This window comes from Ahaetulla prasina, chromosome 5 (genome assembly GCF_028640845.1).
Source record: "Ahaetulla prasina isolate Xishuangbanna chromosome 5, ASM2864084v1, whole genome shotgun sequence".
NCBI lineage: Eukaryota > Metazoa > Chordata > Lepidosauria > Squamata > Colubridae > Ahaetulla > Ahaetulla prasina.
Window position 1 is genome coordinate 135,879,048 of NC_080543.1, and position 18,524 is coordinate 135,897,571.

Below are 18,524 nucleotides of genomic sequence, written 5' to 3' on the forward strand. Positions count from 1 at the left end.
GTGTCCAATCACACTTGGCCAATAAAAATTCTATTCTATTCTATTCTATCAGCTGTCTTCTTAAACTATTGATTTTGTTCTTGTTTCACTTGCTGGCAAATCTGTTTGTCCTCACTGAAAAATCAATCGGAGCGAGACACAAATTAAATTGCTTCTTTGTGAAGTGATGAGCGCATTTTGCATACAGCAGGGGGAATGGGAAATCTAGATTATTTGAAAAATGCTCATGAAATCGGAGACCGTGTTAACCAAATATGAAATTAAACAACGGGACTAGTGTTTCTTCAATAGTTCTCTTTAATTTTTTACCAACATAATAAAAAGAAAAGTTTGTTCATCAGTTCAGGAGCCTGCCGATAGAGATTTCAAATTGTTTTCCAACTGCTCAGCCAGAAGTTTCATCTGTGAGGTTTCCAACAGGCTGCTAATGAGATTATCCAGATGTTCCTTACCGTTTAAAAATCCCTACCAAACAAAGCAAACATTTGAAGGAGTTACCGCGGACTGAGACAATCAAAGTCAACTTTCTTTATCTTTATCTGGACAGATCTGGCTAGCACAGCACTCCAAAATCTAGTTGCCAAGAGGGCTAGGAAACAATTCCCAATGTTGTGTCTCGCCCGCTTTCACCGCAGCCGGGACCTTCTTATCTGCTTCCGAACGCTGAGGAATGTCCTAGTATGCCTCCCGGCCCCAGCCCTGGCTCCATGCCCAGACAGGCTGAGGAGGAAGAAGTACCTCCAGCCCCCAGCTCTGGCTCCATGCCCAGGCAAACGGAGCAACTAGACCCCTCCCCCTCCTCCACAGCATGTGAGCCTGAGGGAGGTCAATTGCCAACAGCTGCAGACTGGAGTGACCCTCACGTCAGAAGACTTGATAGGCGGAGGCAACAGAAGGAAGGGAGGGGCAGGCCTGGATAAGTGCTGAGTCATGGAGCCACACCCCATGGCCTATATAAAGGATCTGCTTTCTGGCATTCTCTGAGTCAGGCAAAGTCTAAACATATCTTGCTGAAGTCACTTTCTGGTCTCCTGCCTGCCTTGAGAACTTTGCTAGGACTTTGGCAGAGCTGCAGAGACACGCCTGATTCGGATTTTCCTGACCCGGTCGTCAGCGGAGGAGTGGGACACGACACCCAAGTACTTCGGATCTTAGGACGTACGTCTTATTATTCAGGATGCAGTTAATTCTTTTTTCTAACTTCTTGTTAGAAAAATTGAGATGTTACAGTGACCTTCCTTCCTCTGTGAAGTTACAAGTCTTGTCCCCTCCCCAGCCAAGACCTGATGAGGGGTCGGAAGAATGGTTCACATTTACCTTTTTAATATTTTTTGGACTATAAGAGGAAAACGACAAAAAAAAGCTTTTGGCCTCCGCGCCCCAGTTTTGGCTCATTTTTCGGCCTGTTTTTGAGTCTTTTATGGCTCGTTTTAAGGCTTTTTTTCGCCCCAATTTTTGGTTTTTATGGCTCATTTTTGAGGCTTCTTTCAGCCTGTTTTTGAGGCTTTTTTGGCCTGTTTTTTTTTTGGCCCGTTTTTGAGGGGGGGTTTTGGCCCATTTTCGAGACTTTTTTCGGCCCATTTTCGAGGCTTCTTTTGGCCTCAAAACAGGCCAAAAAAAGCCCCCCCAAAATGGGCTGAAAAAAGCCTCGAAAACAGGCCGAAAAAAGGCCTGAAAAAGACCAAAAAAAGGCCCCAAAACAGGGTGTGCGGAGGCCAAAAAACAGCCAGCGGGTGGGTGCGGCTTCAGCAATATTCAGTCTCTAAGAGGCGCAGACATTTTCATCCCCTTTTGGGAGACAAAAAAGTGCATCATACTCTGAAGAATATATAATATTAATATTATAATGCTATAATATTAACTGGCCACTAGAAGGCTGGCAACAGCTGCAAAAATCCATCATTGGCCGCCTCCTGGTGGTCAATTCTTAGCATAACATATGCTGGGTGGAGTCTGGATAACTGAATGGAGCTAGCAAAGCATTTTAATGACCGGATGCCCTTCCTGTCGCCAGTCCGGAGTTTTGTTCAGCAAAAAAATTCTCATCGTGGCCAGAGATAGAAATATCTGCCTCTGCCTAGGATTGAACTCACAGCCTCCTGATTCTGAGGCGAGAGCTCCACCTCTAGGCCACTGCACCACTCCACAGCCTGCTCCCGGTTGCTGGGGGAAGAATCGGCCCACCTATTTTAGAATAAATACCTTGATATCGCGGACTTCATAGGAAATCCTATGGTCAGTCACCCGGTCTTGGTTGAAGTTGTACGTGCGAATTCTCTCCGACTGGGATCTTGACCCTAACTGTGAAAGAAGAAAGAGGCAGTCCTCGACTTATGACCATAACTGAGCCCAAAACCTCTGTCGCTAAGTGAGACCATTGTTAACACACAATTATCAGATGATTCTTTTTATTTTAAATAATATTTTATTGGTTTTAAAAATCAAACAAAAACCAGGGATATTGCTCTACGACTCTGATTTCTAACATCTGCGTTGAGTTCAAGTTACTAAATCATATATCTCTCAGTCTATAATGCCTTATATATCAAGTATTACTTCCCCTACAACTATATACATATTTAATAAACCTATTATACACTCACAGGTTCAATATACATTGATATATACATATCCAGACACTCATTATCCCTTGTTTTTGGCAGACGATTCTTTTATATAGTTGTTCTCTCCCCCCACCTCAGTCCGGGAGGCACGTGAAATGACTCAATTAGCTGGCAATTTAGTCCACGGCAGCTATCAGCTCTGGCAGCAAACCAGTGAGCGTCTGCCAAGGTTTTTCTTTTATCTTTCTTGATGCCGGCGTGTCAACCAGGAAGTCAGGAACAAACAGCACTCCAAGCCAAATGCTCAGTCAGTTGATTTGTTCGTCACAAAGTAGTATAGCAGTCCCTCCTGCTTTTATACCCTGTGGGGTGTGGCTCCGTGACTCAGCACTTCCTAGGCCTGCCCCACCCCTGCTTCTGTTGTTCCCGCCTCTCTTGTTTATGAAACCTGGGATCTAACCAGGACTGATTGTCCACAGCTGAGTCTGGGAGCGTTGCCTGGGTGGGGGGAAGATACAGGAGACAGAGGCCTCGTTACTTCCTCCACCTGGCCTGCCTCTGGCTCCTGGAGTTGAGCCAGAGAGGCCGGCCCTGCGGAGGGGAGCCCTGACGGCCCTTCCCCCTCACTCTCTGAGTCACTCTCTGGCAGGGGGCCAGGCCCTGGGGAGGGGGGGCTGGGGGGGCTGGAGCCACAACAATAGTGTGTTCCACCACGCTCTTTGCTATTTTTAATTTCTCGTAATAAACCTTACATTTCAGCACAGAATTGCAAGGAGTCCCAATGAGGAATGGTTTTTTTTCCCGTGTCTTGTGACCAGGAAAAAGAACACACAAACCAGTTTGGGCATTTGCTATTGTGATTTGGAAACAGGGCAGGATCAGGAATGCACAGCACAGTCCTTGGGTGTGCACCTTGTTTGGACTACCTCACAAGGCTGGCTAGGGCCATACAAAGCCCGTCCTCTCCGAAGGAAGGCTGTCCCTGCGTCTTTATCTCCCACTTCTACAGAGTCAAATAAGTCTACATCCAAGGATGTGCATTGATGACATTATCTCGTTTGGTAGGGAGATGTCTGCAAGAGAACTACCAAGCTCAGAGAGCACCAAGGACGTCACATTCCTCCTTTTAGCACTGATAATGTTACGTAGTTGGGTCATGAAACGTCTGCAAAAAAACCACCAGGCTCAGAATCTTCCTCCTCCCCCTCCTCCCCTCTGCACTGCCTTTTAGCACTGATAATGTTACCTAGTTGGGTCATGAAACGTCTGCAAGAAAACCACAAGACTCAGAATCCTCATTCATCTCCTCCCCCTCCTCTCCGCAAACCCCACTTCCTTTCAGCACTGATAATATTACTGTTGTGACCCAGGTTCCTGGACCCGGACTCCTGGACTCGGATGATTCAGAAAGTGAGGGAGAAGACCTGGCAAGCCCTGCTTCTCTTGGGCCCTCTCCCTCCCTGGCACCCACTCAAAGGGAGGAGGAGGGGCCGGCAAGGCCTGATTTTCTCGAGCCTTCTTCTGATTTGGCAACGCCCCAAGAACAGTTTTGGAGTGATGCAAGACTGCGCAGACGTGACCGGCGTGCGCAGCAGAAGCAGCGTTGGAATAAAGCCAAGGAATGATGGTCATGCAGTGACATCTGCAGAGATTATAAATAGGAGGCGGGACTTCCTGGTTTTTTGTCTTGGACAAAGCAATGAATTTGCGCGGGCAAACTGTACCAATGGAGGGAAGAATATATTCGTGAGTAATTCTGGCCTTATCTATAATTTCCTCGTTATCTCCAGAAACTTGGCAGGCCTGTGGGTAGACGTGGCCAGGACATTTATCTATGTAAATAAATTAGAAAAGAAGGCCTTTGACTGACTCTTTGATGGGAGTATTGGGGGAGGGAAACAGAACAATTACTTAGTTGGGTCATGAAACATCTCCAAGAAAAGCGCCAGGCTCAGAGACGCCCCGGTCCAACCCTGAGCTACAAACACTCTCTTTTATGGCGTCTTCATCCTTCACACTGATTCAGAGGCCTCCTGGTTGATCCTACCTGCAGCTTTCTCGTACTCTGCTGTTCGTTTATGTCTTTCATGACAGTCTGCAGGTAGAGCTTCTCTCTCAATGTCTGCAACGCCGTTTCCTTATTCGTTAGCTGAGATCGGTCCTGCTGGCATTCCACAACGATCCCTTCGAAGAAAGGATTCGACAGGCATCCGTAAAGTAATTTTTGCAAACCGGCGAGATAACAAGATCATCCCTGCCCTTTAATGAACATCCCAAACTCTCCTTTCACAAGCAGAAACCTCTATAAACAGGATGAATGAAGTCTGTAATTTATAGATCTTTTACTTTGGGCTTAAAAATCCATATATATTTTTTCCTACCATAGAATTGTATTTTTTTGTATCAGGAAGCATCGCAAACATAATTTGGGGAAAAGCATCAAGTGCTGTTCAGGTAGTAACTTAAGTTACTTTAAGAATTAAGAGCTGCCACCTTAAGAGATTGCATTGTGGGACATGTAGACAGAGATTGCATTATGGGAAATGTAGTCCGTGACTTGTGACCACATCTGTGTGTCTGATTGGCCACTGAGACTCTCTGCCTGGGCTGTAGAACAAAGACCCGACCATTATGAATTGCCACCAAGGAGAGAAGCAAGCTTTCTGACCAGGGGGACAAATCTACCGTCATCTTACACTAGGAAATGGGACAGATTATGAAATAAGGATGAATCTCGCCATGACTCACCACATGATTGAAAGTCTATGATTTTGAGAATACCCAAATAAACTTGATCTGTATGAAAACCTATTTGCTAGAGTTTCACTGCCTGTTCCCAGTGGATCCAGATGCTTTGGGGACAGAACACATAAGGTAAAATGTTATGTAGGGGATGAACAATGAAGTAAAGGAATATAGCAAACCTTGAGGTCTAAGAGGAAAAAAAAGTCACCTATTAGAATATTAGAAGCTAGCACATTGATATTGGAATTTTATACATATTTACATGAATAAGGAAATGAGGATTAAAAAGAAAATAACACCATACCTGTAGGGAGATGTACAACTCTAACAGCGCTGTCTGTTTTGTTAACGTGCTGCCCTCCGGCGCCTTTGGCTCGAAATGTATCGATCCGCAAATCGCTGGGGTTGATTTTTATCTGTACCTGGAGAAAGAAAAGTCTCAGGTGTAATTTTATGGGGAGATGGATGGATGGATGGATGGATAGATGGATGACAGCAAGGAAAAAAGGGAGAGAGGGAGGGAGGGAGGGAGGGAAGGGAGGGAGGAAGGGAGGAAAGAAAGAATGAGAGTGAGGGAGGGTCTCAGGGAAGTCCTGCCTTAGCACTTGGCCACCACAGGTGCCCCGACACGAGTTCCAAATGGATGGATGGATGGATGGATGGGAGATGGAAGGGAGATAGAAGGAAGGAACAGAGGGATGGAGGGAGGAATGAGGAAGGGAAAGAAGGAAAGAAAGAGGGAGGGAGGAAAGAGGGGAGGGAGGGAGGAAAGAGGGGAGGGAGGGAGGAGGGAAGGAAGGGAGGAGGGAGGAAAGAAAAAGAAAGAAAAGAAAGAGGGAGGGAGGAAGGGAGGAAGGACAAGACAAGACAATAAGATGGATACAGAAAAGGAGAGAGAGAGAAGGAAAAGAGGGAGGAAGAACAAAGGAAGGGAAGGAGGGGAAGAAAAGAGATCCAGCAACAGGTATACATGGAATTCCTCCTCCTAACATGGAAACGTTTGATGCCTCTTGCAAGAAGGAGTCACAGCTATGGAAATAACTGATTTGATGCTAACTTACATGTGGCATTCAACAAAAGGAGAGAGAGAGAGGGAGAGAGAGAGAAAGAGAGAGAGAGGGAGAGAAAGACATAGACAGATACAAATAGAGAGAGAGGGGGGGAGAGAGAGAGAGAAAGACAGAGAAAGATACAAAGACAGAGAGAGAGAGAAAGACAGAGAGAGAGGTAGAGAGAGAGAGATACAAAGACAGAGAGAGAGACAGGGAGGTAGAGAGAAAGAAAGAGAGAGAGAGATACAAAGACAAAGAGAAAGAGAGAGAGAGAGAGAGAACGATATAGATAGACAGATACAAAGACAAAGAGAGAGGGAGGGAGGAAGAGAGAGAGAGAGAGAGAGAGAGAGAGGGAGGGAGGGAGGGAGAAAGATAGACAGAGATAGACAGATACAAAGACAAAGAGAGAGGGAGGGAGGAAGAGAGAGAGAGGGAGGGAGGGAGGGAGGGAGAAAGATAGACAGAGATAGACAGATAGAAAGACAGAGAGAGAGAGAGACAGCGAGAGAATTAAAAGCCGTGAAGGAAGGGCTACCTCCTCTGACAGAGGGAGGACGATGACCGTCATGGTGCCAGTGTGAATCCGCTGCATTCGTGAAGACAACCCCGTCTGAGGGATCCGTTGCACCCGGTGGGTGCCTCCTTCAAACTTCAAGCGTTTGTAGACGTGGCTTCCCAAGACTCGGGCCGCCGCATGGTGGAGCCCCCCTAAAAAAAGCAACACTTTCATTTGGGGGGGGCCAAAGAGGGGAGGCACCCCGTGGAGATATCCGGGTGAGGGGCTTCTCCTACCCATCTCAGCTCGGCAGTACTTGGTGATTTCAAAAGTCCAGCCTTTGTAGTCTGCGTAATTCTGGTACATGTCAAAGACTTCTTTCGTGAATTGCTGGCAAATATCGCCTGAAACATAAAACTCTCCGAAATATCAGCGTGAACAATAATTTTAATACAGAACTTGCAAGCACGACAAAGGACAAGGCAGGCCGTCCTTGACTTACGACCGTTCAAAGTAACAAACGTCACCAAAAAGGGAGACTTACGGTCGCGTTTCACAGTTACGACCGTTGCAGCATCCCCACGTTCCAGAGTTACGACCACTGCAGCATCCCCACACACGGTCACGTGATCAAAATTCGGACGCTTGAAAACCAGCTCATCTTTATGACGGTGGCAGGGTCCCAGTGCTTGTGACCGCCTGACCAGCAAAGTCGAAGGGGAAGCCGGATCCATTTAACGACCATGTTGTCGCTAACTTAACATCTGCGGTGATTCACTTAACCACGGTGCTTAAGGCAAGGTCATAAAATGGCGCAAAACTCACTTCACAGCTAAGCAAAATTTTGGACTTTGTTGCGGTCGTAAGTCGAGGACCACACACACCAAAAAAAAAAACCCTGAGGAAATTTGAGGAATGCAACAGAATAAATCAATTCTGCAAAAGCCAGGAACTCAATTTTTTTTTTTAATTCGAATTTATATCCCGCCCTTCTCCGAAGACTCAGGGCGGCTTACACTATGTCAAGCAATAGTCTTCATTCTATTTGTATATTATATACAAAGTCAACTTTTTATTGCCCCCAACAATCTGGGTCCTCATTTTACCTACCTTATAAATGCGTTGGTTCCGTCCCAGGCGCCTGATGGACCCGGAGAGGTTCCTGACGGAGCTTGGGCCGCTTCCTGAGGATCTTACCCACGGCACGACTGAAGAACTGGTTGCGGCCTGGGAACGGGCCGCGGCTGGGGCTTTGGACCGTGTCGCTTTTGACCTCTGACCCGGCGTAGATCTCAATTGGCTCCTGGTTTTCCGAGAGCTGAGAGAGATGAAACGCCGGAGAAGACGCCTGGAGAGTGTTTGAGGTCTAGCTGTTCCGAGGCTGATCGGACACTAGTGAGGTCCTTTACTAGGACCTACCTAGTGGCAATGAGGGAGGCGAAGCGCCCTCACGCTTCCACCCTCATTGCATCGGCAGATAACCGCCCGGCCGCCCTGTTTGGTGATCCGCCTCCTCCATCAAGAGGGACGGATGACCTTACAGGGACGAGCTGAGGAGTTTAACGGTTATCTATACGATAAAATCGCTCAGCTTCGGGATAGTTTGGACCAAGATTGCGATGATCCAACCGGGACGACAGAGACGCGCCTTGTTGAGGTTATTTGGGATGAGTTTGATTCTGTGGCTCCGAGGACATGGACAGGTTGCTGGGAGGTTACATGCAACTACATGTTTACTGGACCCGTGCCCTTCCTGGTTAGTGCTGGCTGCTCAGGAAGTGACACGAGGCTGGCTCCAGGGATTATAAATGCTTCTTTGATGGAAGGGTTTTCCCGCCGCCTTGAAGGAGGCGGTGGTGAGACCTCTCCTCAAGAAGCCTTCCTGGACCCAGCTATTTTGAGTAATTATCGCCCAGTTCCAACCTTCGCTTTGTGGCGAAGGTTGTTGAGTGTGGTTGCATGGCAGCTCCCCGGCACCTGGAGGAAACTGTCTATCTGGACCTGCTCCAGTCCGCTTCCGACCCGGTTATAGCACGGAGACGGCTTTGGTCGCGTTGGTGGATGACCTCTGGAGGGCCAGGGACAGGTTGCTCCTCTGCCTTGGTCCTATTAGATCTCTCAGCGGCTTTCGATACCATCGACCATGGTATCCTGCTGCGCCGGTTGGAGGATTGGGAGTGGGGGCACCGCTTATCGGTGGTTCTCCTCCTATCTCTCTGACCGGTCGCAGACGGTGTTGACAGGGGGCAGAGGTCGTCCTCGAGGCGCCTCACTTGTGGGTGCCTCAGGGGTCGATTCTCTCGCCCACCCTGTTCAACATCTATATGAAGCCGCTGGGTGAGGTCATCAGTGGTTTCGGGGTTAGTTATCATCTGTACGCTGATGATACTCAGCTGTACTTTTCCACCCCGGACCACCCCAATGAAGCAGTCGAAGTGCTGTCCCGGTGCCTGGAAGCTGTACGGGTCTGGATGGGGAGAAACAGACTCAAGCTCAATCCCCCCAAGACGGAGTGGCTGTGGATGCCGGCATCCCGGTACAGTCAGCTGCATCCGCAGCTGACTGTTGGGGGCGAGTTAGTGGCCCCAAAGGAGGCGGTTCGCAACTTGGGTGTCCTCCTGGACGGACGGCTGTCTTTGATGAACACCTGGCGGCCGCCGCCAGGAGGGCCTTTACCAGGTTCGCCTGGTTCGCCAGTTGCGCCCCTTCCTTGATCGGGATGCCTTATGCACGGTCACCACGCCTGGTTACGTCTAGGCTGGATTATTGCAATGCTCTCTACATGGGCTGCCTTGAGGTGCACCGGAGGCTGCAGTTAGTCCAGAATGCGGCTGCGCGAGTAGTAACGGAGCCGCTCGTGGCTCCCACGTGACATCGCTGCCCGTAGCTTGCACTGGCTTCCTGTGGTCTTCGGTGCGCTTCAAGATTTTGGTAACTATCTTTAAAGCGCCCATGGCTTAGGACCCGGTACTTACGAGACCGCCTGCTGTTACCTTTTGCCTCCCACCGACCAGACGCTCACAGAGAGGGTCTCCTCAGGGTGCCGCCCGCCAAACAGTGTCGGCTGGCGGCCCCAGGAGTAGGGCCTTCTGTGGGGGCAGTGACGCCTGGAATGAACTTCCCCGGTCGCGCCAAGTGCCCGATCTTCGGACCTTCCGTCGTGAGCTCAAAACATATTTATTCATTAAAGCGGGACTGGCATAATTAGTGATGTATTTTAATTGGGTTTTTAATATTTTTAACTTTTTAATTTAAATTTTAATAATCGGCCTTTAAAATTTGCTCTTTTTAATTGTTTTAAACTGTATATATCTTTGTTTTTACTTTGGCTGTACACCGCCCTGAGTCCTTCGGGAGAAGGGCGGTATAAAAATTTAATAAAATAATAAAATAATAAATAATAAAGGATGGAAGGCTGAGTCAACCTTGGGCCTGGTGGGGCTTGAACCTGCAGTAATTGCAAGCAGCTGCTGTTAATAACAGACTGCTTTAGTCTGCTGAGCCACCAGAGGCCCAATAATAGAATAACGTTGAAATTATGATATTTTTGCTCACCTCCTGTCGTCCTACCAGATGTGACTTCTAAAAGGACGCTGTTTTCGTCATATTTGTCCCTTGGCGTTATCTTCCCACAAAGCTGAAGAAAGAAACAAAACAAAACATTGGTTGACAAATAACCTTATACGTCCATTTCAACAGTGTTCATAACTTCCGTTTCGGATCTTAAGAACTCCCTTCGTAAATACAGGCAAGTCCTCGGCTTACCACCGCAAGGGAACCCAAAATTTTCTGTTGCTAAACGAGACATTTGTTCAGTGAGCTTTGTCCCGTTTTACGACCTTTCTTGCCACGGTTACTAAGTGAATCGCGGCTGTTGTTAAGTTAGTCGCACGGTCGTTAAGGGAATATGGCCTTCCCCATGGACTTTGCTTGTCGGGTCACAAAAGGGGATCACATGACCCCGAAATACTGCAACGGTCATAAGTACATGCCAGTTGCCAAGTGTCTGTATTTTGACCACGTGACCGTGGGGAGACCGTAACAATCAGAGCTGAAGAAGCTTCTTGGATGAGAAGCGAAACGTCTTCAAGGAAAAAAAATCAAGGAAGTCCAGTTGCCTCTTGAAAAAAGCACTTTTGGACAACCATGACCTGGATGACTTGATAATCTCCATGGACATTGCTTTGAAAATGTTTGGGAGGGGGAGGGGGGAGGGGAGGAGGAAGAGGAGGAGGAAGAGGAAGAAGCAGCAGCAGCCACCATCCATGGCCTGCTCTTGAGTTGCCATTGGCAAAGGGGATGGGAAAGCCAGGTAAATAGCACAGCTGCCAAAAACAAAAGCACATTCCAAGGCTGTCTCCCAGGGTTACCCATAGCAGCCGGAGTGGAGTGATCTCTACAACTCGCGAAATTGCTCCGTTGGCAAATGTGGCTGATGATACACCCTGTGGGGAGAGGGGAAACAGGACGGGGTGAAATGCTCCCAGTTCGGACCGGATCACCCGATCCAGTAGCGATAGCTGCGGGTGGTTCAGAGAACCAGTAGCAAAAATCCCTGCCCCCCCCTCCCATGCCCACCCAATCGCTCGGTCGCCTGCTTGCCGCTTATTTTAAAAAATGCTTTTAAAAGGTTCAAAAAAGGCTCTGAAGATCACAGCTAAGCCGTGTGATCATCAGAGCCTTTTTTTTTACTTTTAAAAGCATTTTTAACAACCTTTTCGGCCGAATAGGTTGTAAAAAAAAAATGCTTTTAAAAGGTAAAAAAAAAAAGGCTCTGACGATCACAGCTGAGCTGCCTGCGTCAGAGCCTTTTTTTACTTTTAAAAGCATTTTTAATAACCTATTAGGTTGTAAAAAAATGCTTTTAAAAGTAAAAAAAAAAAAGATCGCGTGCCACAGCTGATCACCCCCTCCCCGCCGGCGTGCTGTTCTACTTACTCCATGCCTCCTTTTGGCGTGCACTGCGTGGTGTGCACTGAGCATGTATGGTCTACACTGAGCAGTTTTCACCACTGAAACAGGGTCATGCGTGGGTCGTAAATTACGTGGGGTTAGAGTGGGCTTCACTTGGACCCCATGTTGCGTCTACACCCCCCGGGCCGGGCCCCCTGCCAGAAAGTGACTTGGAAAGTGAGGGGGAAGGACCGTCAGGACTTACCTCGGGAGCACCGGCTTCCCTGGCTCAGCTCCAGGAACCAGAAGCAGGCCAGGTGGAAGAGATAACGAGGCCTCCGTCCCCTGACTTTCCCCCCACAGGCCATGCCTTCAGACCCAGCTGATAGCAATCAGGCGTGGTTGAACCCTAGATTCCTTAGGCAGGAGAGGCAGGAACAACAGAAGCAGGGGTAGGGCAGGCCTAGGAAGTGCTGAGTCATGGAGCCACACCCCACAGGATATAAAGGCAGCGAGAGCTGCTGTGTCTCTTCGTAGCAGGCAAATTAACTGCTGAACTAAGAGCAGAAGTACTGTTTGTTGACTCATGGCATCAAGGGACATAAGAGAGACACTTGGCAGACGCTCGCTAGTTTGCTGCCAGAGCTGATAGTGCCGGCTAATTAAGCCATTGCTCGGACTGAGGTGAGGGGGACAGAACACCCTGCCAACATGAAGCTCCTAATAAATAACTGGATTTCTTTTGAAGCTTGGCTGGAGGCTCATGATTTAATTAGGGCATGCGTTGTCGGAATCCTTCTTATCCAAGCAGCAGCAGCAGCAGCAGCTTGGATTAGAAGCAAAACATCTTCAAAGAAAAACCAAGGCAGTCCAGTTGCTTCTTGAAAAAGCACCTGTCGTGTCCCACTCCTCCTCTGACGGCCAGGTCTGGGAAGTCTGTATCAAGCATGGCCATGAAGCCTCTGCAGCTTTGCCAAAGTCCTGTCAGAGTTCTCAGGGCAGGCAGGAGTCCAAGGTGTGACTTCAGCAATCCAGATTATTATTATTATTATTATTATTATTATTATTATTATTATTATTATTATTATTATTATTATTATTATTATTATTATTATTATTATTAATTAGATTTCTATACCGCCCTTCTCCCGAAGGACTCAGGGCGGTGTACAGCCAGAATAAAACACAAACAATATACAATTAAAAACAAAATTAAAAAACTTATTATACAGTTGGCCGAAACTATAAAACATTTAAAATCCAGAAACCCGTTAAAATTCATATAAATTTAGAAATATAAATATAAATGTATTAGACTTTGCCTGACTCAAAGAATGCCAGAAAGCAGATCCTTTATATAGGCCATGGGGTGTGGCTCCATGACTCAGCACTTATCCAGGCCTGCCCCTCCCTTCCTTTTGCTGACGTCGCCTCTCCATTCTCCGGAAGCGTGGATCCCTCCACCCTCCAGCTGCCGGCAATTCCAGCTCGTGACTGGCTTCATACTCCTCATGTTCACATGCTGTGGGGGAGGGGTTTATTTGCTCAGTTTATCCGGGCATGGTGCCAGGACTGGGGGCTGGAGGCATGCCAGGCCATTCGTCTTCATTATCCGTCTCTGGCTGAGATAACAGGAGATGAGAGGGGCCCAGCTGCGGAGAGGGGGGCGAGCGAGGCACAACAGGGACAACCATGACCTGGATGACTGAGAATCTCCAGAGACGAGACACTTGATAAACACAAGACCACAACAGCTGGATGCAGCTGGTTTCTGCTCACCTCTAGATAGAGTGCTCTAATCACCTGGCTCATGCTTTCCTTCTCCTCTGTAGCAAGTTCTAATAGAGGTTCCTCTTCTGACTGAGTTAGCTCTGTAATAAAATGGCAGAACGATGGAAGTTGAGTAAGTCTGAAATTCAGGTATTGGCAACGCTTCCCTCAGATGTAACGGAAGCAAAGAAATCGTGGCGTTCCCCAAAACATGCTCCCTCCCCAAAAAAGGAGTTCTATACAGGTAGTCCTCGACTTGTAACAGTTCACGCCCAGCTTCAAAACATATTCGTGCTGCTTTCACGTTTACTGCTTCTCAGCTTGCCAATGAATTACAGGGTGGGAAGGAAGAGGGAATCGGAGTGTGGATTTTAAACCTCAAGCAGTCAGTGTCAGCCTCCACTCCAAACTTCGTATCTCTTTGTACTCCTTATATTCAGTTGTAAGATAGCATGGGATTGTATTTCTAATGTAAATAGCTATTGGTTTCAAGTTAAGTAGAGAGGGGCCTTTAAGAGTGTCGGTCTGACATAATTAAGGTGGGAGGGGAGATTGATGTTTTGAATTCAACAGGAATGTTTGAGCGCGAACTCTAACGGACATTGCATTCCTGATATGACTGACAACCAGAGACCTGCGGAAGAAGATTACCACGGGACCCCGGGAAGGAGCTGGCATTGGACCAGACCTGATGACCTTTTGGGAAAGAGGAGGAAGGAATAGGGTGATTGTTAGCCATATTTTGTCTCAGATTCAACTTTGCACTGCTGCTATCCAGATGTAACTAGTAAAAGTACTTTTCTTTATTTGCAAATGAAGTCAAGGTGTATTCTTTCCTAGTTATAATCAGAGGCAGCCTGACAGTCAGGCTGTGAGAACCAAGGTCACTTCAGCAGGGGTTTGCCAGAGTTCCAAGACTTCTTCTCAGAACAATATTGTGAGACTTAATTGGACAAGGAATAAAAGGGAGGAAGGATTCTGTGCTTTAATAATACCGAATTGCGCGGGAATTAGCCAGAGCTGGTTTCGCTTTCGTGCTGTGCCGAAAGGATGTACTCAATCAAGTTTTGCATTAAGAGATCGTCCGTCTTAGTGACCTTTCAGAGTTACAATGGCACCGAAAAGAGTGACTTAGGACCATTTTTCACACTTACGACCGTTGCAGCATCCCCGTGATCAAAAGTCCGATGCTTGGCATCTGACTCATATTTATGACGGTTGCAGTGTCCCGGGGTCACGCGGTTGGTTCCCTTTTGCAGCCTTCCTGACAAGTAAATTCCATGGGGCAGCCAGATTCACTTAACCAACATGTTATTAACGTATCCACTGCAGTGACTCACTCAACAACTTTGGCGAGAAAGGTTGTAAAATGAGGAAAAACCCATTTAACAAATGTCTCGCTCAACAACAGAATTTTTGGCTCAATGGAGGCCGTTAAAGTCGAGGTCTACCTGGATAACATACCCGTACACATTTTCTCCAGTTCCCGAATTTGTTTCTCAGCCTCTTGTATTTGTTGAAATGTCTCCACAAAGGGGGATAATTCAGCCAGTCGTAGCCTGAGGTCCTTCTCCTTAAATTCGTTCACGGAGCAGGTGCTTAGCAACGAATCGATCCTTTCGTATTCTTGCTTCAAAGTCTGTAAGTACGCCTGCAAGGGGCCGCTGTCCCAAAGCGGTCCCAAAGTACGTGGGCTGGTATGGAAGGTCCTCGCAGATGTGACGGTCCTGCACGTACAGCTTTGTGGAAGAGTCTTCAGCTCCGTCCAGAGAGGGCTTTTTTTAGCAAGGGATGGGAGAGGGCAACTCCGGTGATACTTGAAGCATTTGTGAAAGAGGAATCTAAAAACGGGGCTTGCTGGTTGGGGTTTCATCCCGGGTGGAACCTTCTGGAATATACAAATAAAGCCATGGCATTTTTCATTCCTTTGTTTCAATGGTGTCTGTCTGTCTGTATCTATCTATCCATCCATCCATCTATCCATCCATCCATCATTTGTCTCTCTCTAATCTATCATCTATCCATCCATCTATCCCATCTATCTAGCATCTCTCTCTCTAATCTATTATCTATCTGTCTGTCTGTCTGTCTATCTATCTATCTTCTCACTCTCATCTATCCATCCAACCATCCATCCATCCATCATTTGTCTTTCTCGATCATCTATCCATCTATCCTATCTATCTATAATCTCTCTCTCTAATCTATCATCTATCTTTCTTCTCTATCTTCTCATTCTCTATCATCTATCCTTCCATCCATCCATCCATCATTTGTCTTTCTCTATCATCTATCCATCCATCAATCCCATCTATTTATAATCTCTTTCTCTAATCTATCATTTCTCTCTCTCTCTCTTTCTTTTCTATCATCTATCTTCTCACTTTCTATCATCTATCTATTCATCCATCCATCCATCATTTATGTCTCTATCATCTATCCCATCTATCTATAATCTCTCTCTAATCTATCATCCATCTATCTATCTTCTCACTCTCTATCATCTATCTATCTATCTGTCTATCCATCCATCCATCCATCATTCATATATCTCTCTAATCTATTATCTATCCATTCGTCTATCCCATCCATCTAGCATCTCTCTCTCTAATCTATCATCTATCTGTCTGTCTATCTATCTAATCTATCATATATCTCTATCCACCCACCTATCTAGACCCCATCTCATTATTTTTACAAATAACCCAAGGTGGCAAACATATCCGACACATTTACCTCCTCCTATTTTTCCCACAACAACAATCTTACAAGATGGGAAGGGCTGAGAATGATTAACTGGCCAAAGTCACCCAGCTGGCTTTCATGCCTAAGGTGTGACTAGAACTCACAGTCTCCTGGTGATTGGGCTAAAGTCCCCCATTCAGCTTTCACACCTAAGGCAGAACTAGAACTCAGGGTCTCTTCCTTTCTAGCCTGGCGCCTTTAATGAATTCCTGAGATAGTAAAGGAGACTAATTTATAAAATCTAAAGCCAGTGGAACCAGGCTAGGAAAATCTATTCAACTTGAATATCTGAAACACAGTTACAATAAGTTTTGTCATACAAATAACAAATCAATACAATCATTCTCTTTTATGTAACTTTTAAATTACAAATAAACATTTCTAGCCAGAAGTTACATGCAAGGAAGGTCCTTGATGCTCTCTGAGCTTGGTAGTTTTCTTGCGGGTATTTCATTACCAAACTAGCTAATGCCATCCATGCATCCTGTAGAAGTTACACGGGATGAATTGGTGACTCTATAAAAATTAAACCAAAAAATAAAAAGAGCAGTATAACTCAATCTTAAAGGCACGCTGATTAAGAAAAGAACTCCGCTTTCCTTCGCAGGGTTATTTTCCAATGGCATAAAATAGCTTGCCAACACTAAGGTTTGTCTCTAACTGAGCCAGGCTCAAATCAAACAAACTGAAGAAAGCTGCAAAACACAAGAGCTGCGTTTTCAAGGCAGAAAAACCTTCAGATTCCTCCCTTTTAAAGTTTGTTTTATTGCAAAGCGAGGCCATTCCTTCCTAAATTTATTCCTGGGAAACCTACGATTTTTGCTCCTGGCTTGCTAGAGCCACCATTCTAGTCCCCAAAAAAGCTGCAGCAAAACGGATGCTCCAAGCCTGTTTATTTATTTTATTTTTATTTATTTTGTCAATCACATATAAGATAACAGGTAAAAGTATAAACATAATTTGGGTACATGAAAAGTGTAAGTAAAAAGGAATATTAGGACAGGGACGGTAAGCACGCAGGTGCTCTTATGCACCCCCCCTTACAGACCTCTTAGAGAATGGGGTGAGGTCAACAGTAGAGAGTTTAAGCTTGAAGTTTTGGGGAGTTTGGGGAAGAGACCACAGAGTCAGGTAGTGCATTCCAGGCATTGACCAATCTGTTGCTGAAGTCATATTTTCTGCAATCGAGTTTGAAGCGGGGGGGGGGGGTGTTTGCAAGCAAAATGCAAATCCAGACAAACAGGCCCTTTAATTTTTTGCAAACATCCCATCTTTAATTTTTGCAACTTTTAATTTTAGCAAAACAAAACCCATCTCTCACCTTGAAAGAAAGCAGACATTCAACGGGAGCCAATGCCGGCTAAGCTAGAAGAAGGAAACTGCAGAGAGACCAAGCAAGGAAGTGGCGGGGGGAAAACCACATTTCCCAGCAGCCCTTTCGTTCTGAACTACAACTCCCACCATGCTCGTGGGAGACGCTGGAGTTTTAACCTCTGCCATGCCACAATCCCACAAACAGCCTTAAGGCTGCATGATTTTAAAAAGTGGAAAGGAATTTCCCACGTTCTTTTCTTTTGTGGGTCAGCTTTTTTTTTTTTTTTTTGCAATTTAGCTTGGTCTTCCTCCCTTTTTTAACTCCATCCTTGCATCTCTAACCCTAACCCATACCACATCTCTGACATCAATACAATTGAACGTGTCCAGAAATATTTTACAAGAAGAGTTCTCCACTCCTCTGAATACAACAAAATACCTTACCCCACCAGACTTGAAATCCTAGGATTAGAAAACTTAGAACTCCGTCGCCTTCAACAGGACCTAAGTTTAACTCATAGAATCATCTATTGCAATGTCCTTCCTGTCAAAGACTATTTCAGCTTCAATTGCAACAATACACAAGCACACAATAGATTTAAGCTTAATGTTAACCGCTCCAATCTTGATTGCAGAAAATATGACTTCAGTAACAGAGTTGTTAATGCTTGGAATAAACTACCTGACTCTGTGGTCTCTTCTCAAAATCCCCAAAGTTTTAACCAAAAACTCTCTACTATTGACCTCACACCATTCCTAAGAGGTCTGTAAGGGGCATGCATAAGAGCACAAGCATGCCTACCGTTCCTGTCCTATTGACTCTTTTCATTATATCCAATTGATACAGTTATTACATACTAACGCTCATTTATATGCTTATATGTTATATAGTTGTTTTCATGCTTATGCTTATATATACTGTTATGACAAAATAAATAAGTA

At 46.1% G+C, this 18,524-nt stretch overlaps 1 protein-coding gene across 1 annotated transcript; it reads right to left on the reverse strand.

Annotated features, from left to right (window-relative positions):
* Positions 1–240: 240 nt before the first annotated feature.
* Positions 241–17,696, reverse strand: MTRF1 (mitochondrial translation release factor 1). The gene is made up of 10 exons (XM_058186402.1): positions 17,590–17,696; positions 14,988–15,411; positions 13,533–13,624; positions 10,416–10,497; positions 7,157–7,264; positions 6,900–7,072; positions 5,614–5,731; positions 4,612–4,748; positions 2,203–2,301; positions 241–465 (listed from the first exon to the last, which is right to left on the reverse strand). The coding sequence occupies exons 2-10, from the start codon at positions 15,394–15,396 to the stop codon at positions 343–345; spliced, it is 1,341 nt and encodes a 446-aa protein (XP_058042385.1). The 5' UTR covers positions 15,397–15,411; positions 17,590–17,696; the 3' UTR covers positions 241–342.
* Between the last annotated feature and the right edge of the window lie 828 nt (positions 17,697–18,524).